Below are 20,232 nucleotides of genomic sequence, written 5' to 3'. Positions count from 1 at the left end.
ACTTTACTTAACGGATAAAAGCATAATTTTTCTCATTTACTAAAGAAGACACTGGTGATTTTTATGTATAACTATAATACGTTTAAACTGTGCTTAATGTAGTAGCAAAAGTAGCAAAAATTAATACATTACATATTTAACTTTATTAATCACTTAACAGGTTTTTAGAAAGTAGAATATGAGAGTTATAATTTTTAATCTATTGAATATTTTGCTTTGATTTTTTTATAATTAATTATCTCTCCTTAGTTCTTTCGTTGCATTTTCAATTTATTACAGTCAAAGGCCAGGAGCGGAATGTATTTTTATTATTCAGAGACCAAGTTAGGGGAAAGTATTATGATTATCATTATTAATTGTAAATTTCTAGATACTTGCACATTGAAATTTTTAATCTAATGCGCATTATTATAGTCTAGTAAAGAGATGGGAACAAGCATTTGCAAAATGGTTGATCGACAAAAATACCCCAAAGCTAAGAGGTTTTTAGCAGGATATAACTGCATCCATGACATGTATAAATAGATTGTCTAACTTATAGAAATAATCAGCTTGAAAGTCATGTCGAACAAACCGATTGATTGCAAACCAATTGAACATTTTCAGTAACTGTTGCAAATAACAAGAAAATGTGAAAATTGACTTGAACGAGTTGTTCTTGTTGATTTCAGACTTGAATTGCATTTTAAGTTATAAAAAGCCATTTAAATTTCTTACATGTGTAACCATACATTTCATAGAATAATCTGAAATAAATATAATTATTATACTGAATTACTAAGCATTGCATAATTAATGATTATTATTATAATTAATATGCATACTGAATTAATCACTATCTTTCATTACTGAGTGTATTTTTAAGCACTGACTAAACAAAAGACATTATGCAACCGGGTAGAGGAAATGCATATCCTACAACGACCTCCGTAGAAGCAGAAGTTTACCACATTTGATTTAAGAGACATCACAAAGTGCCTAATTATCAGAAAGAAAACCAAACACCAAACACTTTGCTTTTACGGCGAGGTTTATTTCTTAATCTTTTTTACGTGGGTTATAGGGACCAATGTTTTCAGCATTACGGTTAGTTTTACAGGAAGGAGCACAAAACCAAGTAAACCCAATCTTACACTTCCTACTGCGTATTAAAAAATAAATTTTAAATCTCCGTAATTTACTGAAATTTCTTGAAACTCATTTAAAGAAATGAACGTGCGGGGCATAGATGTCCCAGGCCCTGGAAAAGGCTAAGTCCTGAATACACACGTCATTATTCAAAAGCCAGTATTTTTACAGAGCTAAATAACTGTATTATTTATGCTTTAAAAAGACTCGGGATAAAAAACCTGGAATAAAAAATAAACTCTTTACTATCATCTAACTGCTTATATAAATTACAAAAAATGCATTGCTATTTATATCTTCAATTATTTCGAATATCACGTTCTTCCTTAAAATTTCCAATTGCTCGTGTGGCAGATTAATTTCGAAGCCCATCGAAATTACTTTTTTACAGGTAAAGATGTATGATTAAAAATTAAGAGATAAATAAATTTGTATTTTTTTGTGTTTGTGGGTTTTTTCTTCCTATATGTACATCGTGAATGAAATTCAAAATCTGTTAATAAAAGATCATCTAATAGAATGCCTGTTTTTCAATATTAATCGCAAATAACCTTGCGATTTGCATTTTGTTTACCAATAAGCATTAATAGGGCCATTTGTTATACATAATTTCCAAGCAGTCATTTTTATTACATAAACACATATTACAATATATTTCTTATTGGAAATGTTTTGCAATTTTTTATTTTTTCACAAACAACACACAGACAAGAAATGTAAGTAAAAATTAACGTATTAAATAATAGTTTTGTTAACGCATTAAATAACAGATAACTTATTAAATAACAGTTTTCTTAGAATTGACTCTAACTGCATAAAGGTTTATTTACATGTCATTATACCACCTAAGAACTTAATAAATTCTTCATTTTGTCCCTTCCCCTCTGTTAAGTTAGAATACAGCGCCACCTATTGGATAAGGAGAGAAACTCTCACTTGGCCATCTGGATTCGGCTAAGTAACATGCCACAGCATGTATTAGATCTGAATAGTTAATTACTGTAAATAAATTAGTTTAGTTCTTTTGGTATACAGTCCACTTATTAGTTTAGAATCATAGTACATGGTCAGCAGAACCGGAGAAATGAACAAAATGCTTGCATTAGATAGAAATAAAACTTCGTTAAAAGCGAAACTAACTAGGTTAGAAAATGTAGTGAAGGAATATGATGATAGTTCGAATAAGAATGAAATTCAAATAAAGTATAGATCGCTACAAAGCATTCAAATGGATATTAGAAACTTGAGGATTAGATATTTCGAAAGCGTTGATGAAAAAGATGTCGCAGCCATCGATGAAGAAATCGCCGAAATGGAAGAAAGGACGGAAGTTCTAGAGGTAAGAATTATGGAAATTCTATCATCTATCGCACATTCTGAAAATGAAAATGATTGTAATAAATTTGATCCTAAAGTACAAATACGTTTGCCAGAATTACCAATTCCTAAGTTTTCTGGTAAATATACCGAATGGAATAATTTTAAGTTTCAATTCGAAAACATCATAGCGAATAACACTCAACTGACAGAAGTTCAGAAACTCTACTATTTAAAGGCTGCATTAACTGATGAAGCAAAAAATCTTGAAACTGTTGATGATACTTTTAGTTCTCTATTTAAAGCTCTTCAAGATAGGTATGAAAATAAAAGAATATTAATTGAGACGCATATAAAGTCAATAATGGATTTACGCACTTTAACATTCGAATCGTCTAAAGGAATAAGGTATATAATAGATAATGTTACTAAAAACGTTAGGGCTTTGAATGTTTTAAAATATGAGAAAAATAATTTATCGGATATTCTGTTATTAAATATCGTACTTCAGAAACTGGATTTTGAAACGCGCAAACAGTTTGAACTAAGCATTAATTCTACGGAAGTTCCTACGTTTGATGAATTAATTTCGTTTTTAGAGAAAAGATGCCAGTCATTGGATAACATTAACCGTAGTACTAATAAAATGAAATATCCGTTAGAAAAAAATTCGAAATCAAAGGCTCTGATGGTTAATACTGATAGTGTTTCGATTTGTGTTATATGTAAAAATGATAATCATCCACTGCATAAATGTGATTCATTTTTAAAATTAAATCCAAATCAAAGATATGAAATAGTTAAAACCTATAAACTGTGTCTAAACTGTCTCAGTAACGAACATTTAATCGCAAAATGCAATTCTAAGTTCAGATGTTCGGAATGCCATAAAAAACACCATTCATTAATACATCGCCTGCTCAGAAATGGCGCCATTCAACATAAGTTAGACAAAACAAAAACGGAAGCAACGAGTGACGAAATTATAAACAAGAACGCAGATGTCTCTAATAAAAATCAATCAAGTTGTCTTTTGACACGCAGAAAAAACGTGTTATTCGCGACTGCAATAATATATATTTGCAATTCCGAAGGAAAAAGAATCCCAGTTCGCGCAATACTTGATAACGGCATCATGAGTTGTTTCCTGTGTGAAGGAGTTGCTAATTTGTTAAATATAAAGAATTGCTAATTTGTTAAATATAAAGAAAGAAAGAATTTTTGCATCTGTATCCGGAATTAATGAGAACGTTATAAATATTAATTATCAACTAGATGTACAGATTTCGAATAAGGATTTAACATATGTAAGATCAGTTAATTGTTTGGTTATTTTTAAAATAACCAGTGTAACTCCATCAAGGTGTTTAGATGTGCAGTCATTAAATATTCCCATTGATATTGAATTAGCGGATCCACAATTTGGAACACCTAACAAAATAGATATGTTACTAGGGGCCGAATTGTTCTTTGAGATTTTAAAAGAAGGAAAATTTCAATTAGAAAATCAACCGTTGATATTTCAAGAAACAGTTTTTGGATATATCGCGTCTGGTGCATGCAAGAGTGACTCAGAAGTAAATTATTGTGGTTTAGTTCTAAATAGTGAAGAAAGAGTTGAAGAAATTTTGCAAAGATTTTGGGAAGTTGAATCCATTGAAAATATCGAGGATGCTTTGAGTGAAGAAGAAAAATACTGTGAAGAACATTTCAAGCGTATTCACTATGAACAAAATGATGGAAGGTACGTAGTTCAGTTACCCATAAGGGAAGGTGTAGAATTAGGAGAATCGAAAACGCTGGCTGAGAAAAGATTGCATCAAGTGTGGAATCGACTAGAAAGTGATTCGAATATGAAAACATTACATAATAATTTTATTAAAGAATATAAGGATCTAAATCACATGGAAGAAGTTCAAGAAATTGAAACATCGACTTGCAATTATCTTAGTCATCATGGAGTTTATCGGCCAGAGAAAGCCTCTACCAAGCTTCGCGTTGTGTTTAATGCATCCACGGCTACTAGCAATGGAAAGTCACTGAACTCAATATTAATGAAAGGGTGAATACCTCAAGAAGATTTATTTTCTATTATTATTAGATTTCGAAAGTACAACTATGCATTAGGAGCTGATGTTCAAAAGATGTGCAGACAAATATTTATTGAACCATCTCAACGAAACCTGCAGTTGATCTTGTGGAAGGAATCTGGTAGTCCTGTGCAGACTTACCGTCTAAGGACTCTAACATACGGAACAGCAAGTGCACCATTCCGTGCAAGAAGGGTCCTGAAGCAGTTAGCAATGGATAAAGCGACAGACTTTCCTCATGCCTCAAGAGCCATACTGAAGGACTGTTACGTGGACGACATTATTACTGGAGCTATTACGATGCAAGAAGCCAAGGAGTTGCAGACACAGTTAACCTGTCTTCTAGAACGTGGTGGAATGCAGTTACACAAATGGTGTTCAAGCAATCCAGAATTATTGAAGAATAAAGAAAGTGCTACTCAGGATTACTCCTTTAAAGTTACGGTAAAAGCCTCAGATTACAAAGGCCTTAGGAATGTCATTGGAATATGTCTATAGACTGTTTTTCTTACGATTTAAAGATACCTGACTTTGAAGAAACAGGCACGAAAAGACATGTCTTATCAACGATAGGTCGCCTCTTTGATCCGTTAGGTTTAATTGGACCTGTTACGACAAAAGCTAAAATATTTCTACAAAAACTTTGGCTTCAAAAATTAAATTGGAATACACCTCTTCCTAAAAATTACTCTGAAGAATGGAAGGCATTTCTGCATAGTCTCAAAATAGTCAACGATTATCGCATCCCCAGATTTGTTCTAACCAATGGATTACAACAAATAGAAATTATAGGATTCTGTGATGCTAGTCAGAAAGCCTACGGTGCTGCAATTTATGTGAAATGTATGTCATCTTCAAATGAATGTTCATCAAGACTTCTGTGCAGCAAGTCTCGTGTGTCACCTCTGAAGTCAATTACCATTCCTCGTTTGGAACTTTGTGGTGCAGTTCTGTTGGTAAAACTAATGCAAAGAATACTAGAGGCCATTCAGCTGCCTATAGTGAAGGTGTATTACTTCACCGATTCGTCAATAGTGTTAGCATGGATTAAGAAGGAACCTTATCAACTAAAGACATTTGTTGCTAATAGAGTATCTGTTATTCGAAGCATGACTGCGGTTCATGAGTGGTACCATGTTAGCACTCACAATAATCCAGCTGATTTAATATCACGTGGAGCTGAACCTAAAGATCTTCTTCATAATGATTTATGGTGGTGTGGGCCAACTTTCTTGACTAAGGAGAGGTTTTTGACTAATCCTTGTGAAGTAATTTCATCTGATATGGATGATGTGGAATACGTCAAAGAACTCAAACTTAAGGATAATGACTTAGTTAATCTAAATGTGAACTCTAATTCTCTTGTTTTAGATCATATTCTTAACATTAGTAATAACTATATTCGTATTATTCGTGTGTTAAGTTTTGTTTGTAGATTTATAGCCAATTGTAAGGGAAAAAATTTAATAGGTTCTCTAACTGTTAAGGAATTGGATGACGCTGAGAAAATCATGATCAGGTATGTACAGTTACAACATTTTAGCAAGGATATTCTATTTTTAAAAAATAAGAATTGTGTTTCTTCCAAAAGTAAGTTAAACTTTTTATGTCCATTTCTAGATAATGATTCTCTTCTGAGAGTAGGAGGCAGACTTGCCGATAGTAATCTTAATTACAACCAAAAGTTTCCTTATGTAATGCCAAAAGATCATGTATTTACTAGATTAATTTTTCAGTATTACCATGTTAAATATTTACATCTTGGTGCTCAAGCACTATTGCATCAGGTTCGTAGTAAATTTTGGGTTATTAATGGTCGAGATATAGCTCGAAAGGTTGTACATGAATGTGTAACATGTTTCAAGGTAAACCAATTGTATGTGAACAACTTATGGGAAATTTGCCTAGTGAGAAAGTTAATCCAGGGTTTATATTTAATACGTGTGGACTCGATTTTTCTTGTCCATTCCTCATCAAGTATAAAAATCAGGGAAAAGGTAATTATGCAAGAGTGTACGTTGCTATATTCATTTGTTTAGCTACTAAAGCAATACATTTAGAGGTAGTAACTGATTTAACCACAGATTCATTACTTGCTACTATTAAAAGATTTATTGCTAGACGTGGAAAATGTAATACCATAATATCAGATAACGGTACTAATATGGTTGGTGCAAAATCAGAACTGAAAAAAATTGTATAGTTTAGTCCTTAAATCTAATTCTGATATAGCAGATTTCTTAACATCTGAAGGTATAAATTGGAAACTAATTCCACCTAGAGCGCCAAATTTTGGTGGTTTATGGGAAGCAGGTATTAAGTCATTTAAATATCATCTTCAGCGTACAATCAGCAGTTATAAATTAACTTTAGAAGAATTTTGGACTGTTGTCACACAGATTGAAGGTATTCTCATTTCTCGTCCAATTTTACCTTTATCAACAGATGCGAATGACTTTGAAGCCTTAACGCCGGGTCATTTTTTAATTGGACGTTCCATTACTTCATATCCTGAACCAGGTTTGTCTCATCTTACAGATAATAGACTTTCTAAATGGCAAGTTATTACCAAGTTTATCCAAGTTATTTGGAAACGTTGGCAAACTGATTATTTAAATCATCTCCAACAACGCACCAAATGTTTTATTAATAAAGAAAATTTAAAGGCAGGTATGTTAGTTGTGTTAAAGGAAGATAATCTTCCGCCATTTAAATGGTCTTTAGCTAGAATTCTAGAAGTTTTACCTGGTAAAGATAATAAGGCCAGAGTTGTTAAAGTGAAAACATCAAATGGTGTGTATCTTCGATGTATTAGTAAAATTTGTTTATTACCTATCCAAAATAATAATGCTTAGCTTACATTATTATGTTCTTATTGAAAATTGTGCTTTACATTAAAATGGAACTGTTTAAAGAATAAGTTCGATTGTAGAATAGTGCATGTTTATGTTTTTAAAATGTTGCATTATTTTATATTATATTCATGATGAAATTATCTATTAGCTTTCATATTGTAGTGTAGAATTAGTTTTCCTTGAATTGTTAAATTGTATGTTTGTTTGTAATTTACATGTTGAAATTTGTAATTTCAACGGGCGGCGGCATGTTAAATTAGAATACAGCGCCACTTATTGGATAAGGAGAGAAACTCTCACTTGGCCATCTGGATTCGGCTAAGCAACATGCCACAGCATGTATTAGATCTGAATAGTTAATTACTGTAAATAAATTAGTTTAGTTCTTTTGCTCTACAGTCCACTTATTAGTTTAGAATCACAGTACATCCTCTTTTTTCCTTTTCCCGTTTTGCAAATTCTTAGGAAAATATTTCCTTCCAATACAGTAAAAACGTTTTTTTATTAAAAACTGAACTGAATTTTTTGGATTTCTAAAACTCGCAATCAAAGAAAAATAGAAACACACCAAAGAAAACCTCATTACGTTTGAATGCATTAGAAATAATAATCTTTAACGCTTTCAATTAATCTTCTTTAAAGTATCCAGCATCCTGGAGTATAAAAGTGCAGCAAATCACTTGAAAAATGCCAGGTAATATTAAATATATATTTATTTTAAATATTTGTTTATTTTATACATTTTCTGTAATTACGGAGAATATTCTCGAATTCGGAAAAACATTAATAATTAAAAAAGCGGAAATATAAATATTTCGGGATTATATTACATAGAATCCATTTAAATGTCAAACACAATTTTATTAACGGCAAGTTAGCTGACATATACAGATTACCATGGGACTTTTACGCGTGTGGAACACCTGAGCAAGTGCCCTGTGAGACATGCTTTAAAAAAGCACTGCGTTTAATGATATATGCAAAGAATGATAATGTATATAAAGAAATGCTAATGTATATAAAGAAATTTAATATTATGACAAATAAAACTTTAATGGAGTACGTAGAACAACACTATTTCATTAAGCTCTGAGCTTACATAAAATTAGACTATTTGGAGAAACTTTTTCATGCCGCTCCATGAACATCAAAGTATATTTAACATATAAAATATCTGTCAACTCACTGACTCCCATGAGGACCTTAAAGACATTTTCCCATGAAGACATTGTCACGCTTATTATTAAATATTCGCCTATGCACGTGTTTCTGTAAGAGTTGAAAGAGAAAGAAATCACTGACAGCAAGGTTTAGCAGGTATGAAAGGTGACTTAATAACTCGCTCGAGCAGGGAGGTATGTATATGATGGTACATAATAAACGAAGGGCAAAGTTTCCCGACTGAACGTTTTACATCGCATCCCTTTCGATCAATAGCCAATAAAATACAATTTTTATTAAAAAAATTAAGATAAGCATTTGATTATGCTGGTATAAATTTAGAAAAACAAGTTTTCGTACGTGGCCAAAATTTTGTATTATTTAATTTTGTATTCATACGTGGCCAACTTTTCTATTTTTTGGAAAAACAAATTATGTTTGTTTACAAACAAATGAGCAACCGGAAATGACACTTTTCTAAAATTCATATTTATTCAAAATACGGAAATGGGAGGTGGTCATGTGCTGGATCCATCAAATTTGTTTAATATGCATTTTAACTTCTTAACCTATTAATCACTTCTTAGATAAATATTTACAACTTTTCATTTATGTTTCGTTCCTGTACGGACCTTAATAGAATCTTGCTACTGTTCAAAACAGCAATTAAAACTACTCCAAGCTTGAAGTTTTACAGGTGTTTCTTTTTAAAATCATGACATTATTCAGTTTTTATTACTTTTACGGATGCTATTCTCTATATCTGATTTCGTATATTTGTTCCCGTATTAAGGTTATTTTAGACATTTTGTCGACATATTTGCAACTGTTTCTACAATAACGTTGTAAACAAAAATAAACATTAAACTAAAAACGTTATTTTCTTAAACATTTCTGCGAAACAAAGTATTGCCACCTTACGTTTTAAATTATTATTATTTATTTATTTTTGTATACTACTTGATGTTAGATCAACTCTAGTAACATTGGCGATACTCTCGTAAAACTATCGAGCTTAGTTATTTTAAACACAATTAAGTTAAATTTAACAATCTCTTTCCAATTTCTGTGATGTTATCACTTTAGCAAAATGTATTTAAATTAATCGCATAGTTTTTGAGTTAATGAGATTTTTTTTTCTTTTAGATCAAAAGCTCTAATTTCATATGCAGAGAGAAAAGCTCAAGAAAACCAAATTGCCTCGCATAAAAGTTCTAAAAATTTGAAAACTATTAAGAATTTAGAACGATTTAATTTTCTTTCAAAAGCCTGCTTAAAATAAAATTTACTTGCTCTAACACGGAATAAATAGAAAAATGAATTAGCTATGAAGAATAAGTCACGGATTAAAAAACTTATGTGTAACGAATAAATGCCATATTTTAATATAAAATCTTGAAATAAATCCAAAAGTGAAATATAAAGAAGGAAGGGGCTTAAAAAGAAAAAAAACTATTAAATAATTTTATATATTAAAGTTTAAAATGCTAAAACTATTTAGTAATTTTATATACCAAGTACATTAGTCATTCATCCATTTCTACACACCTTGCTGAACTTTTTATATGCATGTATAATGAGAGCGATTATAAAGGTTGTTTAATAATTAAATATCTCTGGAATCGTAAGACGTAAATTAGTGGTAGCAGTTCAACAAATAGATGCAATACGGTGGGCTTTCTGACTAGCTGAATATTTCAGTTAAATGATGGCTTTTGGTAAAATATAAGAAATAATGAATTACTATGAAAAAGCTGCTATTCATAAATTGTTTCTCATTCTACATTTTAAGGAGTAATACGCACGATTAGAGCTTAAAACTATCAAATTTGTGTTATTTACGCACTTTTATTCGAAGAAAGGTATCAATTTAAAGATTCTACAATAATAAATGTCCTAAAATATAAAATTCTAATTTTAGTATTTCTACAAAACTGTAAATTTAAGTCAATCTATTTTTATGATGTAGATCTATCGTATAATTTCTTCTTTCGACAACCTTCATCAGGATGAAAATTCGGTACGACTGTTAATTTGGTTTGGCTCATTTAATTATGGCAAAGCACACTAGGGCTATTTGCCTAAGGGGAGGGATGACTTCGTGGAGGACGTTTTAAGGAAACTGGCTCGTATACACGTTTCACATGGGGAAAAACACGAAAACGCCCATGCAGCCAGCCCGTTCGCGGGATTCGAACTTCGGGCCGAACTACCAGTGTTCAGCGATTTTACCGCTCGGCCGCTGGTGGGCCGTGCGACTCTTCAAGTCAAGGGTTTCGAAAGTTTTATACATTCAGGAGGCGCAAGACTTTGTTAATAAGGACTGAACAACCTCTACTTATCTGGGGAAACTACGTACCATGTAAATAATGTATGTTATTTGGGGTAATCACTAACCAAAGGCTCAGACGGATTTCTCATATTAAGTATGTTATAGGAAGCGCCTATTGTATCGTCAACTAATATTTAGTACTCCTCGGAAACTACCCTGGACAGTAGGCTTAACAAAAGGCTATTTCTATGCTTCGTATTTTCAGCATGGGCGTTAGCTTCAAATGCGGTCTTCCACCAATTTCAGCTAGTACAGAATAAGATTCTGAGAAGAACTGTAAATGTTAATTACCTAATTAGAAACAAGTTTAGACATGAGGACTTGAAAATCGACTCTACAGTGGACCACATTCCTAAACTTGATAAGCATTTCTTCAACAACGGACATAGTTGTGATGCTGTAAATAATTCAGAAGTCCTTAATTACCAAATAACTTCAGAAGATGATCATTCTATTTGTTGCCCGAATGCTTACTGTGACATAAGCAACTTTATAACACGTATGCATGGACAGCTTTTACATATAGAGCTTTTGGCAGCCAATTCTCGTTAACTTTATTTTTTCCTCCCCAGTTCTGATAAGTTAGTATTATGGCATTTGCCATTTTGCTAGCCGAAGTTTAGTCACGCGATTTAGCCTTTTCCCTCGGGCTATAAAATTTAATTTTCTCCTTATTCGCCCCAGTCTTTAAAGTAGTCAGACAAGAAGGAAACGAAGAGTATTTCGGCAGAGTATGGTACTTGCTACTCTGAATTAATTAAATCGCAAATTTTAAATCTGGATTGTGAACCAAAGTTCCTTGAGCCTTATTTAATGTAGTGAACGCTTGAGATATGCCTTCCAACAAGAAAATGTTTAAGTTTTGGGCCAACGTTCAGTTAGGCCAATTAGTATAATCTCCAGTGACGAACGCATTTTAATTGTAAATTCAACTGTCTGATATTTAATACCCATGTGAGTTTGATTTTTTACGAACAAGTCTTTCCTTAGATTAATTCAAGTTTTAAGAAAAGTTTTATGTGCTGCCTACATAAAAGGAAATAAACACATAACTACATAAATAGGACTTCGGAATATTTTTCAGAGACAGAGCGATAACCTGTTGATCTGTCTAAGTAGGGTCTGAAGAACTTTGAATTAGAATGATACAAGTTAGTACCATATAAAACGGTTTTTGAAACCAATATTTTAATTTAATTTTTCTGCATAAGTTAGAAGTTTGAGAATAAATGTTGATAATTCTCATTCGAAAAAGGCTTTTTTATTTACTCTTTTTCCTAGAGACATCATATAAAAATTTACGTTTGGTAAATTTTTACTAAAAGGTATTTTAACCGAAATGGTCGTAGGCTGAAGGTCTGCTTTATTTTCTTAATTTACTAAACTAGAACCATAAGATTAAGATTTACGTGCTGATGCAATCGTATTTGAAACATCATGCATAGCGGTATCATAAGCTGTACCGAGCAGTACACTGTCGCTGAACGCTAGTACTTCGGACTAGTGGTTTTTGTCATGTGTAACATGAATTCGAGCCGATTTCTTTCAGAAAGTTCTCGACGAAGGAATCCCTCCTCCAGATAACATTGCCGTATTCAAATAACCTATATTAAGCAAACATTAACTCATGCAACCAATTACGGGGTTAATTATGCAACCAGTTACGGAGCTTAACAAGACTTAATTGCTATGATTTGTTTTCAACAACCATGTTACACATTCGGCAATTGGTGAGGTGAGGCAATTGGTGAAGATCGTGTTCAATCTGATTTTATATAACATAACAACCTAATGTGAAACATGGCAAATCTTTTCTCATATTAATGTTATGTAATCTTAGAGACACAAGTTTTGAAAACTGAAACAAAATCCAAAATGAAAACATAAATTAGCAGTATTTTTATAACGCTCTGAATTTTCACAATCAGAAGCATTCAATTAGCATGAAAAGAGGATTTTTGATAAAAATATAGTTATTGTTGTTTTCAGTTCAAACAGTAAAATATGTGCCTTTTTATATGTGCTTCCTCTTAGCTGTATGATAAATTAAAGAAAGTAAAGCTGTTTAGTGCAAGGCAACAGCTACTAAAACAGCCTGAAACTGCTATTTTAAAACAGCCTGAAACTGCTATTTTAAAACAGCCTGAAACTGCTATTTTAAAACAGCAGCCTTAAACTGCTATTTTAAAACCGGAACTTTTAGTCTTGACCTTTTAAATAATTTATCCAGCTCACCAATGGCCGAGCAGTAAACTCACAGAACACTGGTAGTTCGATCCGGAATTCAACTCCCGACGAACGGGCTAACCCCATGGGCGTTTTCGTGCTTTTTGCATTGTTTAACGTGTATACAAGCCTGTTTCCGTCGGACAATCTTCCACGGAGGCAACAGACCCTTTAGTCAGATAGCCCTTGAGTGTTTTGCCCTCATCACATTAACCAAACAATACGTCGTAATTTTAAATGGTTTTTTTTAAGATTTTTTTTATTGTTTTTAGTTAGGACAGCTGCGCTACTTGCGTTTCAAAGGTAGCATATGTAAACTTTAAGTGTTTCAAATGTAATATTTTTATGAGTGCTGTGATTAATGGTTTTAAGATAATTTTTGTGTGTTGTATGCTCATCACAATTTAGGCTCATATAATTCCAAAACAAATGCTTACAAACATGTATCTAATAATAATAAGTTCTTCCGATAATGAGTATTATTAACGGAATACTAAAGACTTTCGGAGAGAAATAAACTAAAAGAAAATATGAAAATGAAATACAAAAAATAAAATATCACTAATTCGCTAATGTAGACGCTAGCTAAGAAAATTCTGTTTGCTGTTATCTGTGACATCTAGCGGTAAAGATACAAGGGTTTTCATCTATTTTCTTATACAAGTATTGGTCTTTCATTTCCAAGCAGGTTCTCGTCTCTACAAGCTCTAATACCAATCATGAAATGTTACAGGTATGATTAAAGAATATAATGATTATTTATCTACAGTGTAATTAAAGCATTTAGAATATAAAAGGATGGTCTTTGGAGGACTATAACATTGGAGGGGTATTGTAACTACAGAAGCTGTTCGCACGATTTTGCTTTGCTGTATTTTTATGAACGGGATTTCTGCAACTGTTCTAGATGCTCTCTGCCCATCCTTTACTCTCTACTCATCCCTGAAAACAACTGTAATAATGAACAGATCTGAAAAATAAACTAATAGAAACATGATATTCATATTTAATGCTTCTGCTTTGAACTTTTTGAAAATAAACTAACTGTATAAAATACTTTACATCACCGTATGTTTGATTTATATAATTATGGTAAAACACACGCTATCTTCCTAAGGAGAGGGATGTCTTCGTGGATAACTTTCTAAGGGAAAATGACTCGTATCCTCGTTACACAAAAGCAAAATTACAAACCGTCCACTCACCAGAACGTTCGCCGAGATTTGAACCCCGGCTGAATTACCAATATCCAGAGACATTACCGGCCTGTGGTAAGCACCTAACTATCGCCTGAATCGTAAAGTGACTGGTAATTCGACGCAGGTTCAAATACTAGCCAAGTATTTAGCTATATGGGAAGCTTCTATGGTTTTCTCTATATTCAACATGAATAAAATTATTCATGTTTAATATTAATTTATGTTTCCCATAAGAACGTCATCCATGACGGTATTCCTCCCTTTTAGGAAGATAGATAGCTCTTATTGCGTGATTTTTCATAAGCTAAATAATCCATGCATAGACAAGTTTGCCAATCATATGGTATTTCTTTCGCTTAAGGGGACTCATACAGCTTAAACCCATAAGATCTTCGAATATCTGACTGTCGCAAGAATTGAGATTACTTATTTATTTTAAGAGCCAGTTTTCCTTTTCCTGTTTAAGAGCCAGTTAGAAAATCCTCCACGAAGGCATCCCTCCCCTTAGGCAGATAGCCCTAGTGTGCTTTGCCGTATTCTCAATACACACTTATTTATTTTAAAAGCAATTACTTGCAACGTTTTACAGCTGACTGCGTAGTTAAACTGCTTTCTGAAATAGTAATCAGAAAGTTTACGTAGCCACAATATTTTTATAATTTGATCCACTTTGTGACAAACTCTTTCGTCATGTTTCCATCTTGCGCGCATAGAACATTCTGTGGCATAATTTAATTTCACATTTAATATATAGCTTTTATAGCATTTGGAAATTAATGTGAACCAAAAATTCTAAGATTTCATGTTAAATTTTTATTTTATTTGGATTTGAGTTTATAAAATGTATTTTATTAAACAAAAATATGTAATGTTTTTGTGCATACAATTTTTTAATAATAATGTTTTTGTGCATACAATTTTTTAATAATAAATTCATCAGATTTTTGGTTCAGTTAGAAAATAGTGCCCATATAAAGAATTCCATCAAATTTCAAGTATGCACCATTAGCCATTTTTAAAATATCATGCGCGCAAGGTGGGAACATGACGAAACATTTTGTCACAAAGCGGATTAAATTACAAAAATATTTGTGGCAACACAAAATTTCTGAATACTAGTTTCCAAAGCAGCTATATATTATGTAGTTAGCTGTAAAAATTTGGAAGTAATGTTTCTGAAATAAATAAATATCCCAATTTTTGCAACAGTCACATATTCGGAGATCATAAGGGATTTAAGGTGTATGAGCCCCCTTAAGAATCGATTAATACACACTGTTAAGTGTAACATATGCATTTAATATTTCATACTTATGATTAGTTTATTAGGCTTCATAGCAAGTGGAGAAGAACCCTGTGTTTTGAATAAATTTATCTTCAATAAAAAATGCAAATTCACTGTGTCTTTTTCTTAGATTACAGTTAATTGTTTGCAAAAATCACTTTCTTGGAATGCAGTAAGATGGAATCTGCAAATGAAAGAGAGGATATAGGTCTTGTTTGATATAAACCAAACAAAACATGGTATACTTTGTATTGCGGTTAAGATTCCTCAAGATGATTTTTTAAATAAATTATATTACAAGCTTATTAATTATACTGACATACGTAACTACCTTGAATTCCTGGTTTACCAGCTCTTCCAGGTTTTCCTATCTTTGAAGGACCTGGATAGCCCCTCGGTCCACGCAATCCTCGAACCAACTCCTGGTATCGATCTGGTAGGTGAGAAGACATATAATGGCATGCATAATTAGTTTTCTGGCTACGAAATATATTGTATAGCCGTGCAACAAGGGCATCCAGGGCAATCAGGATAGACAGGTCCATGCAAAAGATGCGCATGCATAGATAATGTTATTACATTTTCATAGTGCTTGTAATCATTTTTTCTTTCTTTTGCGTAAAAGAAAAAACGTCTTTCTGGAGAGTTTGGTGAAACAGTAAAGCACAAGATAGTTTTCTGAAATGAACATTTCTTGTATTTTAGAAAAGAATCTAAATATACGAAAGTAACGTTTTTGGAAAGAAATCGAAGGTAAAGTAATAAGCGTATGAAAAATAATTTTGTTTTTTGAAAGAAATATTTTATTTAGAAAGTTTCTAGAAGAATTGCTTTCTTTATAGCATCTTAAGGAAGAAACAGAAAAGTAGTATTTGGTCGCAAAAGTTGAAATTTCTTTCCTGCTTACAGTTTTTTTTTTTTTTTTTTTTTTTTTTTTTTTTGAGGATGAGCTATATGTACGTAATATGTACGTAATACGTGCCACAAACTAAAACTGGCCTGTGGCTGTCTTTTAAGCACGTATCGCACTTCATCAAAATTGCGATTTAAATCAATATTGCCCATTTACTTGTTTGCTTATTTCAAATTCTGCCATAGCTTCAAATCAATAAATACACACTGTTATTTGTCATATGCCTACGAACTCCTTCGCCATTCTGCAATTAAATTGCCTACTTGCAAAGAAACACAGATTTGGGATGAATATTCTCAGTTTTTCCTTAGTTCCTCTCTTTGATAAAACTGAATATCACCATTCGTAACTCTCAATAAAGATTTGTTGTATTGCCAAATAGTTACAGAGAGTTGTTTTCTATTTAGTCAAAACTATTTATAAATGAATAATTGAGAGTTTAGGAGGAAAATATTATGGATCATCCCATAAATAATGTGGTTTCTTTCAGTTGTGAATGCTTCTCTCCCCTCATTTAACTGAAGGTTGGAAGAGAACGAGATAAAATGCCTGCATCAATCAGCTATAAATGCAGGTAGTAATTTTACTTTATTCTTTCTTTTAGTTCAAGCTTTTAACAGTGCAGTTTAACTTTAAGAACTGCATTTTCAAAGTTATAATAAAAGTGACAAAGTAGTATATTGTGATTCTTGAGTTCAATTAGATAATTATTAAGAGGAATATTAAGGTAATATATGGGGACTGGCCATAAGCTAGTATTATTGGTGTTTCTTGAAATTTTTAGCCGAAAAATACAGCCTAAAAGGTAAACTTCGTTCTGAAAGATCTGTAGATCTCGACGAGGGCGTCCTACAAACTCTGGTGGAATCTCATCGTAACTACTGTGAAACTACCACAGGATGAACGACGGTAAATTTCAATTTAAAAAAAACTTTCTTACTTAAATTTGGAAACTAAAAGAAATCTAAAAATTTCATTATTTATAAGATGTCGAATATATTCAAAATCAAGAAAGATGATGGTAATGGCAAACGTCAACCGATTGTCTGCATGGGACGCTTTAGATTGTTAAACATTTTACTTCTGACTGCTAAATGACTATAGACTTTGTTCAGTATAAATTATTCTTAAAATATTATATAAATTCATAATTATACTATGTTTATTATACATATATAAAACTGAAGCAAGTTTTGAACCAAACATAAACCCTAAGATTATTAGTTTACATATTCAAACGTTCCAAAAACCAAAATCTGAGTTCAAGAAAGGATACTCTATTTGCAGTGGTCTAAGACATATATATTTATTTTAAGTGGGATGTATATTTTTTAAATTATAACGTTTCATTTTTCCGGCGAACAAGAAATATATATATATTTTTTTGATGAATTAACTTACTTAAAAGATAGTTCTTGGCATAACTAGTGCATATATATTTAAGGTTCATACAATTTGAGAGAATGTAGAGTCTGGTTGTGGAATATCAAATATAGAAATAGTATAATGTTTAAAAACATTGTTTGAACTTACTTACTGATTTTATAAAATTAACTACTTAAGACAATATGCGTAATGAGTAAAATAAATCTTGTGTGATGGAAACGAGAATGAAACGATTTCACCATGAAAACAGTAAATGTGAAAAATTTTTCCCAGAAGGAATTAATACCTGATGGGCCCTGGAAACCTGGTGGGCCTGGACGCCCTGGCTTGCCACGACCAGGAGGGCCTGGAGGCCCTCTTAACTTCGCAGTTAACTCTGTTAATTGTTCTACAATAAGCAAATAAATTTGCTGAGTTAAAATGTACACAGTTTGCAATAAAGATAATCATTAAAATGGTATAAATTAATTAAAACTACTTTGTAGGTATCTGAATAGAATTTCAATGCTTACTCTATAACCTATGAATTTTACAACATTACATACCAGTTTATAATTTAATTAACCTACAGTATGCAAAAACATTTCGTAAATTTCAACTAAATGATTTTCATGAATGATAGCCCTAAAAATGTGCATTTCATTTTATTATAATGAACTAATTCTCCTTTTACATATTTACAGATATTAAAGATATTTCTATTAAGGTATTTAAACATATTTTAAATTCTTTTACCAAAGAATGCTTTATATTTTTTGAATTGCTTATAATTATATAGCTAGTAAAGGAATTTTTTGTCATCCATTAGTAAAATTTTATTAGATAATCTGAAGAACAAATGATTTTCTTAAAGATTACAATATTATTTTTACAAATATTTTAGCTCTTTTCTATTTTTAAATTTTCTGTTTAGATGGTAATTTCCTTAAAATGTGAGAATAAACATTTCAAGGCCAGAATTGCAAGTGTGAATATTCAAACACAAGTTATGTGTATTGTAAAAAGAGCATGGGCGGTTTCTCATATAAGCAAAATGTTCAATTACATTCATAGCCAATAAAATCCACGTCATAAAATTAAAATGTCCTATAACTGAGAAACTATATAAGTAGGTTTAGTACGAATTGGTATGTTAATAGTAACGATTTCATACAAATGTGCATGGTAGTACAATTTACAGAGGCACTACGAACAACCATGACTGGCAGTCGGTCTTATGGGATTCTTAGTCGACATCCCAGAAACAAAAGCAGCACCGGTAGGTGCAAATGAAAGTACGAGATGAGAAGAATGCCAACTGGACATCAAAATCGTCGATTTGTTAAAGTCTCCAAAAAGGGGATTTATCTTTGGGTTAAAAAACATGCACAGTGATCGTGATCGGCGCGTCATATAGCTCAATAGCGGCACACTCAAAGGAATACTCTGGACAGATCATGGGTTCCACTGGTAGAGAAACGGAAGGATCATGCGGCAGACATGTGTAGATTTCTCACTGATGAAGACTACTTCACAGACACATGTAACAATTTCGTTATCCCCACGATCCACTGTATTGTGAAAGCGAATTTATGATTAAAGCGCCTGTTACGGAGCCTCTTTTTAAGGACAGATGATAACTGCTTTCAACTGTGGATGAAGATTCCATAAATTACTCAGCGTCGCTGTTGAGCGGCACATGTATCCCACTGACAGCATTATGGATTGAAAGGCCATAGCTTACGACAGCTTATCCACTTTAGCAATGGTACATAAAACAGTGATGACCTAGAAGTACGAAGATGTGATCTTAATCTCCTTTTTTATGGTAAATATTCCAGATGCGATACAACAGCAGGTTGAGGCCCAACCGTTCACGGCCACATTGTAACCAGATATTATCACAGCCACTGCCAGCCCGCTCACCGAGCATATCACCTACTGAGCCGATACTAGACCAGCTAAAATGTCTGATGCCCAGCTAAAATGACCAGCTAAATGACCAGCTAAAATGTCATGCCGCAATACCTGGGATTTGGAAGATATCATTCAAGAGATATTGTCCATTCTTGCCGTAGGAGACCAAACACCTGCTTGATTCAGTATAGGATTTTATTGAAGCATGTATTGCCGCATGAGACAGTGCGATGCTGTATCGAATATGACAAAAGGCGTACTGAACAGCTTTCCTTATTTCCCTATTGCTCTGCCAACAAACATATCAATCAGGTCTACATACGTCGATAAAATTTCTGTTTAATCTCATTGTTCTTTTTTGTGCATTAAGAGTGTACTTTCTAATAATCGTGAAATAGAAATTTCTGTAATAGCATGCTCTGGGCACTACATGAATGTTTTTAA

General features: G+C 32.3%; 1 protein-coding gene across 2 annotated transcripts in view; it reads right to left on the bottom strand.

The window, feature by feature from the left end:
- Positions 1-20,232, bottom strand: part of LOC118195415 (uncharacterized) — a 432,135-nt gene that overhangs the window by 37,876 nt on the left and 374,027 nt on the right. The window contains exon 38 of one of the 2 annotated variants that reach the window (XM_085820678.1): positions 18,179-18,280. In XM_085820678.1, the coding sequence (XP_085676804.1) occupies positions 18,179-18,280 (102 nt within the window). Of the gene's footprint in view, positions 1-15,924; positions 16,027-18,178; positions 18,281-20,232 lie in introns of both variants that reach the window. The other variant, XM_085820679.1, reaches the window with a different exon arrangement.

Source organism: Stegodyphus dumicola, chromosome 7 (assembly GCF_044657685.1).
Source record: "Stegodyphus dumicola isolate Sdum_Otavi_A_Nest chromosome 7, ASM4465768v1".
In the NCBI taxonomy this organism is placed as follows: Eukaryota; Metazoa; Arthropoda; class Arachnida; order Araneae; family Eresidae; genus Stegodyphus; species Stegodyphus dumicola.
The sequence above is the reverse complement of the archived record's forward strand: the minus strand, read 5'-3'. Positions and strand labels throughout refer to the sequence as shown.